Below are 21,576 nucleotides of genomic sequence, written 5' to 3' on the forward strand. Positions count from 1 at the left end.
GGCATATGCATTTATTTTCAGGCAAAATAGCACGTGACTATTTACCAAATACCATTTACAAACAACGTAGAAGCCCACTTTGAGAGCAAACAATTGATAACACTGCACTGACAATGGCAAACCAAGCACAAATACAACTCAACACCTTCATCAACGAGTGGCTTTATGAGGAAACAGATATAATCGGCTGGACAATGACCTATGTGCTATGAAGAAGGGCTATTGCCTGAAACGTCGCCGAATATGTACGTACATTTTTGATGACGAGACGAGCATGTTATTGATGAATGTGAGTTTTGTGATGGGTCATATCAGTGACGTCACTGAAGGTAATGTTACAGACCCAGCAGCTGACACAGACACGTGTGTTGACATTAAACCGATTCCTGGACTCATGATAAACACTTTTCATTTACGATTCTTATATTGTGAATGTTTCCTGCAAACCCTAAAGACTCGTGTGTAAACAGGGTACTTCCGAGAAATTGCAACAACACCACAAGAAATGTGCCTCCGGGGCTCTGGAGACCACCTGGAGAAGATTCCAGGCGTCCGTTGACAATGATGGCGAACGAGTGGAGACTGACTTTTTGAAGCTATGTTACAGCGTATTATCCATTCTTTTCCCATGAAAAACGATAGTCCCTTGTCAAAAGGCACAATACATTGTGTAACACAAAACTACGGGGTTTCGTGTCGAACAAGAACTCATATCTCACAGAGAAGGTCCTCTTACCTATACACGTCTGGCAACTCGCCAGCATTAATTCACGTGGGGCTGACGGATGATAAGACGCTGAAAGTTGAAACGGGTCCAGTTTTGTTTGTGTTGAAATAAAGGAGCTGCTGAAATTATACACTCACAGAAAGCAAGACTGTGTGGCTGATGGAATGTGTAAAAAAAACACTTTATTATTTTCTTGTTGAGGGACAGCTGTGTGAGGTAGAACCGTCTACGTCATGATTGTTAGACATTGCATAAGCAGCCTCCTCCTGATTTGACTCAAGTGTTAGATTTTGCCTCTTGTGATGATCAATGCAAGGGTACAACGCTCCGTCCCGAGTTATATCCACGTCCAATCCAGAGCATGGGCCCAACTATTCCTACCGCTCTGTTCACGAATCCAGGTCTTGGTTTTCCATGAAGCTGCCGAGCGTCGAAGCGTCGATGGGAATGCTCAGGTACTCCACTCCATCAGCGCCCTGCAAACACGGAAAACTCTTAGGATGGCAAGTTACCATTCTTGAATGTTTTAATCGATAAGAGACCAGATGGCTCATTGGGACACTGTCTACAGGAAAGCCACCCACATGGATGCCTATCTAAAACCTGACTCCCACCACCATCCAGCGCAGAAGAATTCCCTCATCAAAACCCTACACCATAGGGCCCGCTACATCTCCGACCAGCACCACCTAGCCAGTGAGCTGGAGCACATACACCAAACCCTCAAGATTAATGGATATTCGGACCGCACAATCCGCAAAGCTGTCACCCCAACCATGGGAAAAAAACATCTGAGGACCCAATCAAAACCATCACCTTGCGATACATAGCAGGGGTCACCAAAAATATTTCCAAAATCATAAACAAACACAAGATCCAGGTGCGATTCAACACAGCACGTAAAATTCGTGATCTGCTCCAATCTGTGAAGGATGTCATCCCTGACATGCAATACCCAGGCGTCTACAAACTAAGCTGTGTCTGCAGCAGTAGTTACATTGGCGAAACTAAGCGTCACGTCTCGGACCGTGTTCGTGACACAAGGCAGATCTGAAACACGGCAGGACCAATACCTCAGCCGTGGCTGATCATTGTTTTAACGCTGTGGGCTCACACGATATTGATTTTTCCAAGACGAAGGTACTCTGCAAACCTACTGGCTATCATCAAAGATTTGTTAATGAAGCCATCCAGATAGATAAACAAACACAACTTCAACTGAGAAATCATTGGAAGGATGTGATTAACCAGGTAAGTCTTAACTTGCTATGATGTTTCCATCCTTTCTACCGATGTTAATTGACTCTCTGAGTTTCATTACGAGGTTGGATGTCTTTGTATAGACAGGCTGGGTGTCCACTGCCCCAGCCTCTGTGGTTGGACCATCTCTAGCTCCACCCACCTACCTTGATGCACCCATCTCAGGCCTATATAAGACCTTGTCTCAGCAGCGTTCTCTCTCTCTCTCACCTGAAGACGATTGCTTGTGTTGCGATCGAAACGTCGTGATCTATTTTCTAATTAAGTGACTTGACCGAAAGACCCAAAGAGTATTAATTCCTGCAATCACGAAAGCTTTAAATCAAGATTTAAAACTCTTAGTCTTTCACAAAAGTCATCATTCGTGTCGTTTAGGAGAATATAAGTAAACAAAATGTGCTTCTGCAGCCATCTGGAACGCTATTAGGAAGCCACTGGACCTATGCACGTCAATTGAAAACTAATTTCTATTGAATTGCTTTTGTGTTTAGTTTGTTGTCCTTCCCCCGCACCTCTGATTAGCACGATTGGCTAAGTACAGTGTAAAAGACGTTCAACATACATACGAAATAATCCTAATTGAGCCATTTACAGAATTGAATGTGTGGCAATGTTGTTGTTTAGAACACCAACTTAAAGAGTTCCAACGGGCAGCAATGAAACAAAGACACCTGTAGACCGGTTTCATCTTCATTAGGACTCATCAGCACAGCACAGTCATCAATGATCACTGCTGCCAAATGTCTCTTAGGCTGGCAGTCTGGATAAGACTGAGAAAGTTCATACATGTAATACACGCCTTTAGTTCGTTTTTAAATCTACACATGGCAGTGTTAACCAGGGTAGCCTACCGGAATCGAACCGCGAACCTCCCTCTGGGTCATGTCACCACCTATTTAAAATGAAATAAAAGCCCATATTTACCCATCTGGTCTGTGCCAGCTACGGGAGCAGTGCACACACAACGACTCGGCATGGGCAGGGAGGGGGGTCCGTAAGTGACTCGGGCAGGGGTTGGCAACCAAGACAACAAAAATAGCCAATTTTTTTCGAATTCGGTAAAAAACACTCAATATCTCAGGAGCCGTAACGCATGTGAATAACGTCACCAAGTGGTCCCTAAAGAGCCGCATGAGCCTCCGGAGCCGCAGGTTGCCAACCCCTGGATTAGGGGAATGACCACAGCATTGAATCTCAGCGTGGAGGTGAACGCGACGGCAAGCGACAGCGACACGCATCCCTAGCGGGGCACAGCAGGGCACCTTCTTGGTGCGGATGAGTTTATGGTCGCGGAACTCGGTGAGTTGCGCTCTCAGGGTGAGGTCGCTGTTCACCAGGAACGCCACTCGGCAGCGCTCGTAGAAGTCCTGGAACGACAAACCTGAACAACGCAGCTCGCATGAGCCTCAAGCAAGGCAGCCCTGGCGTGGCATGGCCACCACGAGACCACAACAGACGAAGATCCCTCGTATAGCCTCAAGAGACTGTTAGGGAAAGTGCTGTTTAGCGAGCACCTATGAAGGTCGGTTACGGGCACACAAGAGGGTGGGTGACAAGCACCACGCCCAGGCACCTTAATCTCCAGAGTGGCGATGTTTACGCATTGCACCAGGTACTCATTTGAGGCCGAGTCGATTTAGGGGAGGGCCAGGACCAGTTTCTGACAATCGTCACTGGTGTTGGCCGTGAGCAGGAAGTGAACTCGGGTCGCTGGGTTTGCAGCGCGGTATGCTAACCCTTGCGCCACCACTCCCCCCAGAGACAATACACACTCCATCAGCAGCAACTCGCGCAATACATGGGACGCATTTGTTGGACGAGGAAAAGTTACGTCAAAATCCACAATACAGCCCTTTGCAGTAAGCGGTGGAAATTCTACATTCATATGTCAGGGACGAGGCTCTCCATAGCACAATCACTGTTGACTACCTACAAAGGGTTACTCATTTTATTAAACTCCAAAAGACGATCACTGAGTCAACACTCAACCAGGATTTGAGCTCATGAACTGGTAAAACTCAGACAATACCAAACTAAAACTATGTTTTATTTTACCAAATAAGGCCCATTGAGCTATATAGCACTTTTTCAGAAGCAACCTGGCCATTATTGATAGCTCAACGAAGTGGCTTATCACGTGGAAATGATTAGCAGCTAAATGAATGTTGATATAAAATGAGGGAAAAACTGGACCCGGAGAAAATTCCCCACGACCACTGGGAGAGTGACACGCAAACTTCAAATATACAGCAGGCGTCAGGGTCAGTGTCGAACCCACGACCTCCTGCACAGGTAACATTTCGTCACCGCGGTGAGATGTTAACGGTACACTCAAGCAGCAGCCGTGATGTCACGAGTGGCAGTGTCGGCAACGCACGGCAAGTTGGGTAGGTGTGGAGAGAGCCTCTCACCTGGGTTGGAGGGGTTGTTTTTATTGTCGATCTCATGCTCCACAAGCAGCTGGAATATTCCCCTGTAAGGAGAGAGTGATTGTAAATGGTCACGCTCCATGCAACAGACAGCCAGTCAATGATAATACCAACACACAATGCCGGCCATTCCACAGTTGCTCCCGTTATATTGAACAATGATGTTCTCATCGAAAGTCAAACCATTAATATGCTTGGTACAGAAATCTTATCTTAGCTGTCATGGAACGGCTGCGTTACTCATCTGGCTAAGGAGGCATCTAAGAAGCGTGGTTGTCTTCTCCCTGCTAAAGCCTCTTCATCTCTGCACAATCATTACTGCTGCTACACACACCACAGAGTCAGCTGAAGTTGGAATCCTGCTGCCGTCATAATTGGGGTGAAGCACCCAGTCCCTCCCTCCCTGGTGCTGACAGAGTTCCGAGTCAAGCGTCAGGGTGACTGGAGATCCAGCACTGCCGATTCACTCCCACCTATTAAGCAGTGCAACTCAGCTTTGCAACCTCATCACCTCTGCAAATCTCCTCGTTTCAGTGCCAAAAGCGTACGAACCCTGACAGCTGTGAATCTTCGCTCGGTCTGTGCCCTAGACCTTCGATCCCTATGAGCTCGTGACCCCTGCACCTTGGTCAGCGAGTCCCGAGACCTTTAACAGAATCAGAATCTTTATTTAGACTGGAGGAGTCTGTGCAGCACTGATCGGCCTGTGTTTGATACTCGTGAGTTGAGGCTCACACCCCTTCCTTGACTGGTCACTGGAGTCTAGACTTTCGTCACTAACTATTAGGACTGTGTTGTTTTTGTTATTACCTGACCATGTACTTTATACTGCCGTTAATGTTGATATTGTTCATGTGACTTGCATTATTCCATTGCCCTGTAACCGTTGAAAATCTTTTCATATTTGCTTGTGTTGTTCTTTTCAAACACCAGTTACTCGTTTTTTCTTTGCCTCGACTCTTGCCCCAGAAATTGGTTATCTTGATAGGTCCATGGTTTGAGACACATGCAAGTGAGATTTTGTTTCTATAACTCATACAATACTGTGTTTATTTACATTGGACCATGACCGTTTCAGGAGGTGAGATTGAGAATAAATGTCAAGAAAACCAAGTAGTGACTGGACTGCGTCTTGTGTTTATAGCTGGTTGTTTGGGTTGTCTGCACTCAGGGATTGGGTTTAGTGGAAGGCTGGGTTTTGGCAAAGTCGGAGTTTCTCCTATTTCACCTTTGGGAGGCGATAACCACAATCTTGACTGCTACAATACTGCTGCTAGATAGACAGGAGCAATGATGCATTATGGGGAAATTAGGAACCTTGCACCATTGTTTCAACTGCCGCAACGGGACACGGGATCGAACCTGCAACCTTTGGATTTTAATTCCAACGATTTGCCAACATTTACACCGCTGTGAGAGCTCCCCTTCTCATCACACAAGGTCAAAGTGTTACAATTGTCGCTCTAGACATTTCTATACGTGCAGCAAACTGGTAACTGGCAATAGTTACTGGGTCCTTCATGCCATTACCGGTGATGCAACAAGAAAAACGATTCTAGATTTGAAGCTTTCGTGACTGCAATGATCCATACTCCTAGGTTTTTTCGGTAAAGTCACGTAGGTAAAACATTAAAATTAATAAAAGTAAAATAAAATAAAAATCACGACGTTTCGGAGGCAACACAAGCTCCCGTCTTCAGGTGGAACCGTCACAGCCACGACAGCTGCTTGATACAGTCGTGATTTTTATTTTATTTTACTTTTATTAATTTTAATGTTTTACCTACGTGACTTTACCGAAAAAACCTAGGAGTAAGAAAAACGATTTTAACACTCCTGGTGTGGATGCACCTGGCAAATATCCAAATATCGATAACGAATATTTGAACAGGTTTTGGGCTACCCTTGGTAGACTCAGCCTTAAACGAGTACCTGGTGCTGTATGTAAAAAAAACACAAGCAATGGGAAGACGGGGGTGGCCGGGCGTGGTGCTGACCTGCACCCCTCAAGGGCCGTGCCAAACTTCATGGTGCTTGCTAACGTCACTTGTCAAAAATCGCTGTCAAGGCTACGCGGGGTGTCTTTGTTCCTGTGTTCGTGTGTGTCGGCCTTCGGTATCGGCGTGCTTAATACCTGGCATTGGGCGTCAAGCTGCGCAGTACGTGGGTGAGAGAGCTGAGCGCAAGCGAGTCCGACTGTTGGACGAGCAGCGAGTTCTCGTACGACGTCTCCTCTGCGTAGGGCTCGTAGGTCGTGACCTCGCACCACAGCCAGTTAAACCAGCCAACTTTGCTCTGCTCCCAGACTTAGACGCACACCACACAAAGATGCACCCATATCGCATTTTACGAACTGTTGGGGCGAGTGCTGTTAGTCAGAAGGACCTATGAAGAAGGCCAGCACGACAGCACACGAGGGGGTGGATGGGCAACACCATGCCCGGCCGCCTTTGTCTCCCTAGCGGCGATGTTTACACAATGCACCAGGTACTTATTTGAGGCCGAGTGGACCTCGGGGAGGCCCAGCACTTGTTAAGATAATCGTCACTGGTGTTGGCTATGGGCAAGAACCAAACAGCGCGGTAACCGCTGCAACGAATGTACGCGTGTCCCCGTACTGAGAGGGCCGTTGATGTGGTCGACGCTGGCGATGAGGTGCACGTTCGGCAGACTGGCCAGTTGGCCAGGACCCGCTGGCTCCGCTCGGCGCGCAACATCTCCCCGTCGATGTTGTGAATCACCAGGTAGAGCTCCAAGCTGCTATCTGCCGCAGACATGAACACAGACACTCAGGTTCATAAGGTCGCACCGTTGACACACAAAGTGCTTGCCACAAATTAACCACAATACCTTGCTGATCTCGTCAAGGAGCATAAAGCATCACACGAATTCTGGTCATCCTCGCAGTGGTTTTTGGCGAGCCAAAAGACGGTCACTGAGGTCGCGGCTTTAAGATGTGCTTTTGCAGCCGTCTGGAACTTCCTTCCGTTATTAGGAAGCCACTGGAACATGCACTTTTATATATATATTGAAAACGAATTTCTTTAGAATTGCTTTTGTGTTTAGCAGAGGTGGGACAAAGTCATTGTTATGCAAGTCCAAGTCGAGTTGCAAGTCTTTGTACATTTTGCCGAGTCGAGTCTGAAGTCATCAAATTCATGACTCGAGTCTGACTCGAGTCCAAGTCACATGACTCGAGTCCACACCTCAGAGGTGGGACAAAGTCATTGTTATGCAAGTCCAAGTCGAGTTGCAAGTCTTTGTACATTTTGCCGAGTCGAGTCTGAAGTCATCAAATTCATGACTCGAGTCTGACTCGAGTCCAAGTCACATGACTCGAGTCCACACCTCTGGTGTTTAGTTTGTTGTCATTCCCCTGCACCGCCGATTAGGGTGATTGGGTCATCAATCACCGTGACCGCTTTACAACGGAACTCTGTCAGATGCAGCGATGTAGGAACTGGGTGCTCTCCACCCCAGATATGACGACAGCAGGATTCCAGCGTCAGCTGACTCTGCGCTGTGAGTAGCAGCAGTAATGATTGTGCCGAGTTGAAGGGGTTTTGGCACGGAGAAGAAAACCATATTTCTTCGACGCCTCCTCAGCCAGATGAGCAACAACACACTCATGAGCATCCAGGTGGCATAGCGTCATTCTGCGTGACGGCAGACGTGCGGACAGCTGAACCCACCCTGCCGGAACCTGGAGCAGATGTGAGCCAGCTGCTCCATAGGGTTGCGAATGCCGATTCCATCTTCTAGAACTTCTGATATAATTGAATTCAACACCTGTAGAGCCGGTAACACAACACCAATCACCACACCACACCACGTGGGCCACTTTATGAGTCTGTGCGACTGTTTGAGTCTGTGCATCTTGTTGCAAGTCTGTGCGAGTCTGTGGTGTATCTAACCTGGCATAATCGCAATGAGGATATTACCGCCACTCAGTGGCAAACAGTAGTTTTTGCGAATCTGTGGGTCTCTGTGAGTCTGTGGCTCTCAGGGTGAATCTAAGGGTCTCTGTGTGTGTATGTGGGTCTCTGTGCGAGTCTGTGATGAAACTAGCTTGGCACAAGAGCTATGGGGACGTCACTGCAACTCGGTGCAAACACTGGTTGTTGTTTTAGCGAATCTGTGGGTCTCTGTTGGTCTCAGCAACAGCAACTTGAGGTGTTACATGATAACTCTTCTACTGTGTAATAGCTCGTATTACACTGGACCACTGACCATCTTGATGGTGATGGAGGGGAAGTATCCGTTGATGACCACATGGCAGCGGTTGGGCAGGAGCGCACATCTGAACTCCTCCAGCAGATTGCGCTTGGACCCCAGTCCATACAGCAGCACATTGAACCCCAGTCTACCGAACAGACCGAGTGAAATCAGCCAGCGTCATCATGTACACGGTGGAAGTGGGTCTGCCACTTTCAGTTAGCCGGAACATCTCCTCCATCAGCCAGAATCTATGGGGAGGTCTGACCCACATACCCAATGCAGCCATTGCAGTTGCATGAACCACAATCCTGAATCTTGACTTAAAGCTTTCGTAACTGCAGAAATTCATATTCTTTGTGTCTTTCGGTAAAGTCACGTAAATAGGTTCAATACACAATCCTGAACCTCACCCATTTCCTCTCAGCATCAGGAGGAGGAGGGTATGATGCCGACCTCAGCTGCAAGCGCTTATGAATGTCTCGCTTGCAAACTTCACGAGCTAGTCGAGACCACAGAAGGTCGGGTGTCAAGGACATGGGCCCCGTTCACTGCTCTATCACTATACAGTCCAGCAGATGTTGTGTGGATGCGGCAGTGTGTTGGTGATGATAAACCATGAGTTTCACACAAGTCCAACAGCCCCTGACCATTGTTATTGAGCTGCTCTGGTCCATGCCTTTCAATGACTCTGGCCTCGGTGCCTGCGTCATAACTCACTTGGGCATTAAAGTCACCAAATGGGATGATTTTTTCCCGAGGGGCTGCTTTAGCTAGCATATAGGACAGGAGGTCATAGAATGTATATAAATCATCATCCTCCGATGTTAATTGTTATTGCCAAAACAAAGACAAAGATCCTCCAAAGCCTTATCATACCATTGGGGCAAGTGCTGTTAGTGAGCAACTATTAACGTTGGCAGCGCACACGAGGGGTGGGTGGCCAGCACCACACCTGGCCACCTTCGTCTCCCAAGTGGAGATGTTTACACACCGCACCAGGTACACATTTGAGGCTGCGTCTACCTCGAGGAGGCCCAAGACCGGTTTAGATAATCGTTACTGGCGTAGTGTAATAGCGCCGGCTGCTGGGCAGCGGCGGCAACTGTGGTGGACAGACGACACACGCCGGTGAGCGTGTGCTCGCGTGTGTTGGCAGGGCGGAGGAACTGGGGCAAGGGTCATGGAGGACCCCGTCTGGAAGCCCCTGGAGCCCGCTAGTGGGTTCGAGAAGGGAGGCGTGGCCAGGCCACGCTGGTAGGATAAAAGGAGCCGAGAGTGGGAGTTGCCGATTCTGGGATTGGATTCGTCTCCTCGTCGCTGTCGTCTCGTCGCCGTTGCCGTCTTCGTTCGCTATTGCGCTGCTAGAAAGTAGTTGGCTGTATCAGTCAGCGCCGTCAGTGTTAGATAGCTAGTGTTGTGTATAGGCGAAGCTAAGCGACTGTAGAGCGTGTGTGGACGAGACCGTGAATGTTCTAAATAAAAGAAGTTGCCTCCTACAAACCTCACTGATACTACACTGGTATTGGCCGCGAGCGGGAATCAAAGTCGGGTTGCCGGGTTCGTAGCGCAGTCCGCCAAACGCTGCACCAACCGCTCCCCACAACATATCGCGCACACCCACCCTCACTCCAAGAATCACGCACTTGCCAATACACTCACTCACTGCACTGCTCCACTTTGGAATGCCCTCCCATCCTCTCTTTTCTCCAAGCTCTCACAATAACCTCTCAATCTGTGAAACGTGTCAACTCGTATCAGTTACAGCTCTGATGGTTGTCGTTTGCTGCCAGTCGCTTGCCATTTTGAGACTTTGGGCCCTATGCTGCGCAGCTGCGTTCAAAGAGTGCAAGAGTGAGGGCCAGATGGTCCCCTATGCTTCTAAAATCTGGTGTGCAGGCCGGGAGGTCGGGTGGAGGGGACGGCTATTTGTGCGGGTTGCACCCCTCTTCCGGGAATGGGCGGGAGCGGAGTGCTGCTCCGTGGGACATGAGTTCACAAGTTCATCTGCCGCGTGTGAATTATTGTATTTGTGGTGCTTTATTACATGGCTTCCCCTCTTTTGCCCCACCCACCCCCCGTTCCCCCCTAGCCCTCTCTTTTTCCCATTATGTTAGTTACCTTTTCTCTTACCCCCCCCATCCCCCGTATAAGATATCGTGTCCACACTAGTGATCCCCACCCAGTTCTCCCCCTTCTTTGGGCCCTGACGCGTCAAACTCTGGGCTGTTGTTCACGTAACTTTTGTCCCCCCTCCGTTCTATGATCGGTGCTTTGAGTTGTAACAACACAGAGTGCAAGGGGCGAACGTCCCGACCTGAGCTGCGTCATCCACTTTGCAAAGAGGCCTCGGTACTCCCGCTCCAGCTGCTTGCGCTCCTCGCGGAACGGCAGCTGCACAGCTCTGAGCAGGCGGCCGAGGGTTTCCTGCACGGCGCACAGCACCAACGGAATCACGACGCTGACGCTGACGCCGACACTGTCACACACGTCGCCCAGTCCCGCAGCAGCAGCTGCTGCACAGTCAACGTGCAGCAACTTCCAACATCACGCTTCGTATGTACAGTATGTTGAACTTCGTTCACACCATACGTAGCCAGCCGCGCTAATCAGAGGTGCGGGGGGAAGGACAACAAACTAAACACAAAAAGCAGTTCTAAAGAAAATTAGTTTTCAAAAAGCTCGAATAGACTCCCGTCCACCATCCGCTCTTAGGTCTTCTCTTCCCTTTTGTCACCAGACTCATGGAGATCGCTGCCATGCCGGTCTTGGCAATCAGCCCTCCATCCGGCACACACGTCCCTCTCTTCCGGACATATGCATTATATGTATGTTGAACTTCTTTCGTACCGTACGTAGCCCACCATGTTAATTGGAGGTGCAGGAGGAGAACAAACTAAACACAAAAAGCAGTTCTACAGAAATACGTTTTCAATCTGGATGATTTAAAAGTGCACAGCTCCAGTGGCTTCCTTATACCAGAAGAGCGTTCCAGATGGCCGCAGAAGCACATCTGAAAACGCGCAATGCAGTGACTGTCTTTGTTCTGGCTACGAAATTTAAAGTGTGGCAACAAAAATTTCCAGCATTCGTTACAGACACCTGAGCTCAAATGCCAACAAGATATGACCGTGCGGCTTCGTCCATCAAGAGTCCGGGTCTCTGAACCAAACGGTAACCCAGATGGACACACAACCCAGGCACGTAAACTCACCTGGTCAAGGCGTGGAGACTGCAGCTTGGACAACGTGCGGTCAGAAGTGATGACCTTCGAGGTTTTGTGGGCGTCAAAGTAATCTTCCACCACTTCTTGCTGCAAGTGACAACACAGTGAACCCCCAGATTGGTGAACCCCCAAATGTCCAGAATTCACACTTGGCCAGACGAGGTCAGCTAAAAAAAAAAAATGTAAAATGTACATAAAATGAAAACACAAAATTATTATTTTAATCCGTTATACTTGATGAACCTTATGGCGGGACCCCGGGGTCCCATAAGCCCCCGGCTCTCGTCCGTGACCAGGCAACCTGCTAAACTGCCCTGATCACGTTATGTAGTATCCCCTCCCGAGTGTGAGATTAGGAACGGTGGTCACCACCTTATGTATAGTGTTCACGTTGGTTGTTATGTGTTAATAAATAGTGTTGCCTCCAAGTTGAGTGCGCACCTCAATTGAACCCACTACACTTCTACACACCCGAGTCATTGATATGGCAGAGGAGGGCGTTCCACAAGTGGGGGGGGGGGGCACACAGCTGAAGGCCCAGTCGCCCTGGAGAGGAGTTTCGTCTTATGTTGCATTGAAAACTGAGTACGTGGAACAAAGATTCAGAGATGGAATATTGGGAATATTAGCAACAAGATCTTACGGTTGATTATAAGCTTCAGCGGGAACCGATGAACAGAAGCCAGAAGAGGTATGATAGAACAGGATGTAACACTGAAACCGGAAGAGCGCCTTTTCAGTTATGCCAATGTTATTTTTGCAGCGGTTCAAAAGGATCTCATATCAAAGGTGGCACTGTGATCCGTCTAAATAAGGATGCTAAGTGTGTCAGAGCCAGTGGTCATCGGAAGATTATTTACCACCTGGCCCACAGCTGTTTCAGTACTGTGCGCCAGTCTAAAACAGATTGTAAGGGTTCCATGTAATTGGTAGTTAAATCTTTTACAAGTACACTGCTACCGCATGTTTGAGGAACTTTGATAAAAAGTTCCAAATAAGTTCAACATACAACAGAAGATCCAATATCGGTTTTTGTGAGGCTTATGGGTCTCTGTGTCAGTCTGTGGGTCTCTGTATGAGTCTGTGGGTCTCTGTGTCAGTCTGTGGGTCTGTGCGTGAGTCTGTGGGTCTGTGTGTCAGTCTGTGGGTCTCTGTCAAAGTCTTTTGGTCTCTGTGTGAGTCTGTGGGTCTGTGTGTGAGTCTGTGGGTCTGTGTGTCAGTCTGTGGGTCTCTGTGTGAGTCTGTGGGTCTCTGTGTCAGTCTGTGGGTCTCTGTGCAAGTCTGTGGGTCTCTGTGTGAGTCTGTGGGTCTGTGTCAGTCTGTGCATGCAAGTCTGTGGGTCTCTGTGTGTACGGGTATCCAAGTCACTCACAGTGATGCGAGCTCCTCGTTTGCCTCTCTTCCTCGCTGGAGTCAACTTGTGGGTTCTGTTGGCCTCCGCTCCTCCTCTGCCTTTCACGGTCTCCTCCTCGCTGTGCGAATCTTCCTCCTCCGACACAGACTCGGACAGCTCGCTCTCACTGTCTGACTGAACCTCTGTTCCAAAGAAACAACCAATCAACAATTAATAATATTAAAAGTAATGATGCAACATTTTTTACGAGACCCACAAGATAATTGGTTCTTTACCCTTCTATCTGGCAACAAAACTGACACCTTTTTGCAAGGTGTCAGTTTTGTTGCCAGATAGAAGGGTAAAGAACCAATTATCATATTTTACTGGCAAATGAGGTCCCCATAGTGAGACCCACAAGATCACACAGAGTCAGACTCGCAGAATCACAGAGACCCGCAGAATCACAGACAAAATAGACACAGACATCCACAGGCTCACAAAAAGTAATGAAACACTATCTATGTCGATTGTGACCAATATAATGCATTGGTCTAGAAAGCCTATTCACTCATGATCATACATAATTATATCTTTATTATCCACAAAGCCAACCTCTGTCAATTATTTAATCATCTAACATTGGTGGTTATGCTCCATGACAACAACGTTAACTTTGTTAACGCGCAGGAAACCACAGACAAGCGGGAAGGCAGCCGGCGCCACCAAGAATCGCCAAGACTCGCTAGTCCTACATTGGGATCTTCGGTCAACTCCACTCACGAGTATTTATATAGGGCAGCGGTGGTCAACTGGCGTCGCCTGAAGCTCTTGGTCTGCTACAGGTTGGCCACACCGGATATACGGGCTTCTGCGCTCACACTTGTGCACATGAAGTAATCCACGCAGTGATTTTAACGAATCTATTCATGTATTTATATGCACGTGCGCGCACACACATTTGTGCAGCACACATCCAAAGACCCAAAACGCCAAGTGGCGTTATAACCTGTTTGGGGCAGTGACATGACGCACGGTTAGCGCGTTCGCCGCATGGAACAGAGGTCGCGATTACTTTCCTGCAGACCACCCTGGTTAATACTGCAGTACGAACACTAAAATACCGTGTGCCGTGCACTTCAAATATCCCGTGGCGTCATTCTAAACGAGTCGACCCATGTGTGGCGAATTTCAAAAAATACACTGCAAATTACTCATTTGGGATCACGTACACCGCAGCAATCATCGCCCCCTACTGGCAGAATAATGCCCACTGGCAGGCCAGATGCCAAGTCACCTTGTGCCGCCAAGGGACGGCTGCCACGGGGGGTGCCCGTCGAATGTTTGAGATGAAATGCGATGAAAGTTGCTGAGGGATTTCAGCAAACGTCATATAAATGCAAAATAGAGGTATTTATGATTGTAAAGCTCACGACACATGCACCGAATGTCACGTGTACGAATTATTTCACGATCAATGTAATTGGTGCACATGATCACTGCGTCCATTGGCGTTGTTTCCATTCAATGCAGTCTTATAAGATTAGTCCAGTTTTAAATTAAGCGACAGACACACATGCATCGTCAGCACAGCTGCTACCTGAAATTGTCGTTTTTAAATTCCGTTGCTGAGCACAAGCCCAAATGCCAAGCAGCCACCGATAAACAGCACAATTACAGTTGTAGTAGCAGGGAGTTAACACGTTTGTTGAATTGAGCAAGGTTATTGTCCAAATCTTTATTTATCGTGGAGAAATCCGATGAACTATGAAACTCGTTTTCACAGGGGCGAGTCAGAGAGTTACAATAACAATACAAAAACGACAGGAATAAAGTATAGGAAGTGTAAGCAAATCACTAAAAATTAATACATAAAATAGATAAAATATATAAGTTGTAAGCATATTGTTGTAAGAGAAGAGCTTGGGGGGAAATAGACGAAGGTTCGGGGATTTCAAAGTGCAGCAGTGCAAAGAAAGAAGCAGAAAGATAAGTGTTGAGAGCTGCAGTATGGTGAGTGGGTTTGTGGGTGAATGAGTGGTTGGGTGGGTGTGTGGTGAGTGTGTTGGTGTTACCTGCAGTGTGGTGAGTCGGAGTAAGCAACTGGGTGAGTGTATTGTTTTGACCTGCAGTGTCTGTTCGACCGATTCCTCTACATGCGTGGACAAATCAACCAGTGAAGGTTCAGGGGAACAGTAACTACTGTAGTAGCGATAGAACAGTGATAAGGAGGTGATTGAACACAGGCGAGCAAGTGAAGCCGTGAGAACTGGATCATCAATCACTCCAGACTGCTTTGCATCGACGGCTTCTCTAACCTTTCAGTCTCTTGCGCAAACGATACGGCGTTGAGGCTACGCCATGTAGAGAGGCTTTCTGTCACACGGGCAGGACACACAACAAGACACACAGTGCTCACTCTGTTCTCCTCCGACACTCGAGCTACACAGACACAAGTTGACATTCTGTTGCATAATAGTAGTAAATAAACAAACAGGATTCAAAGGGAGATGGAATCTAACAACGTGAATATACGCTCCAGGACTTTAACGCTATCACTTTCACAGCGAGTCAGAAAGCCATAATAAAACACCGTAGGTCACGCTCACCACGTATTGTACGAGGCTATGTGCGCCGAAATTGTGGTTAGTAAAAATAGATGTCGAAGTGATTTCCTGCTCAAATGCGCATTGAAGCATTCATTGGTGCGCATCTCCTGTTTACAGCCCTAAGCCAGTGGTGGTTGAGTCTATTGAACCACCACCGTTGACTTCCCCACACACGGGTACTCATTTTATCGACCCCAAAGAGATGTTGGGCTGAGTCATGCCCTAACCTGGATTAGAACTGGCCTTGCTCTCGTACCAAGGGTTGGCAGCCTGCAGCTCCGGAGTGGGAATGTAGCTCTTCCAGGACTGCCTCGTGACATCAACTATTTCCCACCACCGTCTAGAATTGACATGCATTGTGTGCCTCCAGAAAGAGCTTTTTTTTCACAGAATTCGAAAAAATGGCTCTTTTTGTTGTTGTGGTTGGCGATCCTCCCCCGCACGAGTGCATCATTTCGCAAATGGCGGGTGGCAGAACACTCGCGTGCTGCGATAAAACTCCCGGCGTACCACGATGTTTTCTGAATTACAGTGCCGGAAAAACCCCAAGCCCCCACACGCCCCACCCCTCTCCATTAGTGACGCAAGTGCAATACGGTAGCAGCACACGGCCGTGAAGTCACCCCCACCCACCCCGGCCCTCAACTTCCACGATTCTGTGCGAGCCGCTACAAACAGATGATGGGCTAAATCAGGCACACCCACCACCGCCCCCACAAACGACATTTTTAACTCGCAACTTTAGATTGCGAGCCACTCACTCATCTAATGGCAGGGCAGGGTAAGTAACTTGGAGGTTCAGACTAAGGCATTGCAGGAGAGTTTTGCAGTTTTAATCAGGAAGGAGGCTGCGATGGATGGGACACGACTACAGGGAAGAGGGAGCAGCAGGTTACAGAGAGACAGACATTGGAGTGACACTCAGAGGGATTTTTTATATATGTATAAACAGTTTTTATAAACACAGTTAAAGGCAAAAACGTTAAATATCCAGAAACAAACAGCACTATTAAAATTGTAACAGATAAAAGCTAATGCGTTTTTAGAATTGGGAAAAGAGAGGATGGGAGGGTAATTCCCAAGTGAAGCAGTCAGAGGGAAGACGCAGAGACGGCAGTCGTGGCCAGCAGAGTGGTGAGAGGGTGAATGGGTGAGTCGGTGTGTGGGTGGTTGATGAGTTTCAACTTCAATAAAATAAGTTGTGACTGCCGGCATATGTTAATGTGTCTAATGTCACTCATTCGGTGATAAACTGAAAATTCTCACCTTTGGCTTGCGGTGAAGAGCTGAAATATTGCACAAACAGCGATTAGACAATGCCAATGACATTAAACAACTACATTAATGACAAGCACAAATTTTGGAAGATTATTACGTGGCCCAACCCAAAAAATCTACAGCAAATCGTAACACTGGCTGCGAAAACGTATGTAGTAAGCGCCATATTATTCATGAAGACAGACGGTGCACACGTGAAGTGGTGGCGAGTTGTAAACCTCACAGCCGCTCTGCGATATTGCGTGTTAGAGAGTCGCCTTTGGAAGGAATCGATTTTCCGCTGAGCCACACTCGGGGGTGGCAGCAGTGAGAGAATCGAACCCAGCCAAAAATCAAAGTCAGAAAACAGAAACATCTGTAGATTTTCTTGAAACGAAAACTGAACCCAATTGAAATATTCTGCTCCACAATGAAAATTTCCCAAAAAGGATTTGGTTCCCAGTTTAAACCAGTGACACTTGCTCATCAACTCGCACTTTGTAGCTGTAAAATTGAAAGTGGAACTTACTTGATTTCACTGCTACCTTGCTAGAGGGAGCATTTGCTGTGGTCCCTCGGTGGCTTTTATGCCGAAGGTCACGAGTTCAAATCCTGGTCATTTTGTTGCCCCACATTGACGCGAGTGATCATTCTGGGAGAGGACGTGGTCTCGGGGCCAACCCAGACACTTCCTCCATGGCTGCTGCCGTTGGCTGTGTTGTTCGTGGTTCCCCACCTGGTGACCGCTGGGTGGGAGTGGGCTTCTCAGCAGGAGCCCGGTGAAGGGAAGTGCCGCTCCGGGGTGTCCTGGCCAGTTCCGTGGCTGAGAGATGCAACAAGGACGGAGAACACCGCGGGTGCGCTTACAATTAAACGAAGAGTGCCTGTGATAATGACGATAACAAGGATATCTGCATTTACACGGAACTTGCTAGTGCCTCAGCAACTATGCCGCGTTGCAGCACATCTCACAATTCATAATAGATTGTTGGGTTAGGCTACGTAATGATCTGGAAAGATGTTTTGCCGTGTAACCCGTCACCACCCAAATAACGAAACTGTCACACGTGGAAGATTTTAAATATTAAATCATCTCGCAACAGCAAATTTGGGTAATTATTTGATCAAATGAATAAAATCTGTCCATCAATGATGAATTGTAATATTGGCTATGAAACCCGTGCTGAATCACCTCATCTCAAGTATTTAAAGGGCATCTCCAGTGGCAGCTGTTCCCATGCGGTACAAGGTAACTTAAGCACCGACTGGCCTGGAGCGGACATTTCCTAATCGAATGAAAATTGAGGCATTGGCGTTCATCTCCTGTTTTACAGCACTGAGCCTGTGGTGACAATTTCTCATTCATATGGTGGCGGCGAGTCTATCCACAGGACTGTTGATTTCATTACCAAGTGGTATTCATTTCATTGACCCCGGAAGGATGAAGGGCTGAATCAACCCACAAATGTGTAGCCAAACGTTAACTACCTTGCCTGGAATGCAGGGGCCGTGGGTTCTATACCCCGACCCTGAAGACTGTATATTCGGAGTTTGCATGTTCTCCCCGTGATCGCATGGATTTTTCTCCGGGTCCTCTGGCTTTTCCCTCCACATTGAGAAATGTGTTTCGAGCATTTGGCTGATATAAATGTGCACGTGATAGGCCACTTTACTGAGCTATCATTTGTGACCAGGTCACTTCTGTAACAGAGTTATATAGTGGGCCTTACCTGGTAAAAATACAAAGTTCAGTTTAGTAGTAGTACTTAGGCGAGTTGCTGGTTTTATTGTTGTGTTGCAGCAGCTAAGCCTGAAAGGGTTGGTAAAGCATGTCAGGCTGAACACACGCACTGGCGCGCGCGCGATCGGACAAACCACACTGCTGTTATTTTGGTTGGTGACCCCTGCACTAGAGAGAACTTGAGAGAGGGTTATTGGTCTACTCTTTCATACTTACCGGACGTCTTGGAAGATGTGGGTGTACCCATACTTTACCTGACCACACGGGACCTGCCTGTCCACAAACTATGGTGGTGACCAGAGGTGTGGGGTGTAGGAATTTAAGGACTATTTGCGTCATTGTTAAACCTGCCGCTCCGTGAGATGGAATCAAAATCGGCGACCGCTGGATTGTAAGCCCAGTGCACCACCACGGTGGCAGCTCCCTTCATCTCTCAGTTTAAAAAAATGTAAACGTTGTTGTGTTTATCGCTATGGACATTCCTGTACGTTTGCTGCACATATAAGAAATGTCTAGGATGCAAGCAGACTTCACGTACCATGAGGAGGTACTCACCGACTTCAGCAAGCTTGTTCTTTTTGCTGGATGTTTTAAATGCGAATGTTCCCAACAGCATCGGCACCTCCTTGGGCCCTGGGGGGGGGGGGGGGACACACTATGGTGAGAAGCTCACGAGAGGCTGCGTTACCCTGCAGAAGAACGTCACTTTAAGGGCCAACACCAAACACCAAACGTTCCTCTTGCTTTACATATTTGTAGTGAGTCCAACTGAGTTGCAGACGTTGTTCTTCAGAGGCAACACTTTTATTGTAACATCAACCCGTTAACACAAAGGGGCACAGCTAAAACCCATTCGGCAATAACTGTGAACAAACAACTGTACGTGGTCAAGTTCAAATGGCAACATCATGCATCAACATGTGGTACAACCAGCACAAAACATACAAGGCTAGTAGAACACATCACATGCAAAAAGTAATTTATAACTTAAATTCCGCAAAGCACGTACACGTTAATGGAAAGCTGAGGTCCTAAAGTGATTTCAAGGAGGACAAGGGTGGTAAAGTTGCGATCCCAAACATTTTGTTGGGTTATTCCAGAGACTAGGAGGTGCCGCCACACCAACGGAATATAAACCAAGTTTGGTTCCCACATGGGGGGGGGGGGACTTTTGAGTAGGGCGAGGGAGGAGCTTCTAAGAATATGGGAATTTACCCGAGGGATTAAATGATCCAGAATTTATTTGGTAGACTTATTTTGTAACACTTTTGAGGGTGAAGATAGCCCAACACCATTTCCTGTGTAGATCGGGGGGGGGGGGGGTGCTGATAAGAGTTGAAATAAAGTTAACAGTGATGGGTTCTGTAGCATGCAGAGGGAAAAATGAAGTGTGGAGTGGCACAAAGGAACCCGTTATTTTTATGTTTGCGCTAAGCCTACGTTAAGTCTATAAATAAGACAATAGTCAAAGATGGAGAGTATAGCGGCTTTAACAATATCCAATTGTAGTCCGTGTATAGAGTATTTGGCTGCGATAAATGTCCACATGATAAGCCTCTTCATCAGGCTATCATTTGTGTTAGCCAGGTCGCTTCTGAAAAAGAGCGACATAGCTCTATGGGCATTACCTGGTAAAATAACAACAAAGTAACAAGTTTTAGTTGAGGAATGCAAAGTGTATTTATTTGATCGGTCAAGAAAATCAAGTATCTAGCACCGCCAAGGTTGTGCTGAATTTTTTTCTAAAACCTGATATCCTGGGGTGGAGCAAGTTATTCTTTTATCAGTAATTTGTATTTTGAGTAGCCTTTCTAAGATTTTGATCGGAGGCATGAGATTGATAATTAATCAGTCGGTAGTTATACGGGTCATGAAGAGGGCACACAAATGCAGTTTTCCATTCCTCAGGCACTGAGGATTCCTGGATGGAGAGGTTCAAATTATAGGGAGATGGGTTCAGCAAAGAGGTTTGCCACACATCGAATGGCAAAGGGTCGGCAGAGTTTGGTTTAATATCGAATATAAAGATGAGCGATTTGTCACTGGGATGGTTGCCATTTAGGATGAGGGCTTCCCCAGTTTATTGTACAAACCGCGAGCATGCTTTGTGGAGCGCAGGACATCAAATCGAGTGAATTAGGAGGATGCCACCCGCACGGCCGCGGGGTCACCGGTCATCGTTGAACAACAAAGCCCCGCGGGGTCACGGGTCATCGTTGAACAACAAAGCCCCGCGGGGTCACCGGTCATCGTTGAACAACAAAGCCCCGCGGGGTCACCGTCATCGTTGAACAACAAAGCCCCGCGGGGTCACCGGTCATCGTTGAACAACAAAGCCCCGCGGGGTCACCGGTCATCGTTGAACAACAAAGCCCCGCGGGGTCACCGGTCATCGTTGAACAACAAAGCCTCGCGGGGTCACGGGTCACCGGTCATTGTTGAACAACAAAGCCCCGCGGGGTCACCGGTCATCGTTGAACAACAAAGCCCCGCGGGGTCACGGGTCATCGTTGAACAACAAAGCCCCGCGGGGTCACCGTGGCTGGAGTGGGGGTGGCAGCGCCGCTGCTCAGGATCTGCAGGTAGCGCTCGTCGGTGGCGGCCTCCTCCGCCTCCACGTCGCTCTCCTCCTCCAGCGACAAGAGGCCGCTGCCGATACTCGGGGCCACCACCACCGCTTTCCTGGCGCGTAACCCTGGAAAACAATACAACAATATACACCACAGCGCATTAAACAGGTCGCCTCCTTCACACACACACACACATTTGTCCTTTCACA

General features: G+C 47.9%; 1 protein-coding gene across 1 annotated transcript; it reads right to left on the reverse strand.

Annotated features, from left to right (window-relative positions):
* Positions 1–1,116: 1,116 nt before the first annotated feature.
* Positions 1,117–21,154, reverse strand: orc2 (origin recognition complex, subunit 2). The gene is given in 17 exon segments (XM_042345986.1): positions 1,117–1,203; positions 3,250–3,368; positions 4,399–4,460; positions 6,551–6,722; positions 7,035–7,103; positions 7,106–7,180; positions 8,109–8,205; positions 8,647–8,779; positions 10,949–11,058; positions 11,846–11,944; positions 13,230–13,391; positions 13,946–13,953; positions 15,509–15,566; positions 17,066–17,085; positions 17,793–17,879; positions 19,353–19,430; positions 21,148–21,154. Coding segments are annotated over 17 exon segments (1,443 nt in total).
* Positions 21,155–21,576: the final 422 nt, after the last annotated feature.

This window comes from Callorhinchus milii, unplaced genomic scaffold, assembly GCF_018977255.1.
Source record: "Callorhinchus milii isolate IMCB2004 unplaced genomic scaffold, IMCB_Cmil_1.0 Scaffold202, whole genome shotgun sequence".
Taxonomy (NCBI): domain Eukaryota; kingdom Metazoa; phylum Chordata; class Chondrichthyes; order Chimaeriformes; family Callorhinchidae; genus Callorhinchus; species Callorhinchus milii.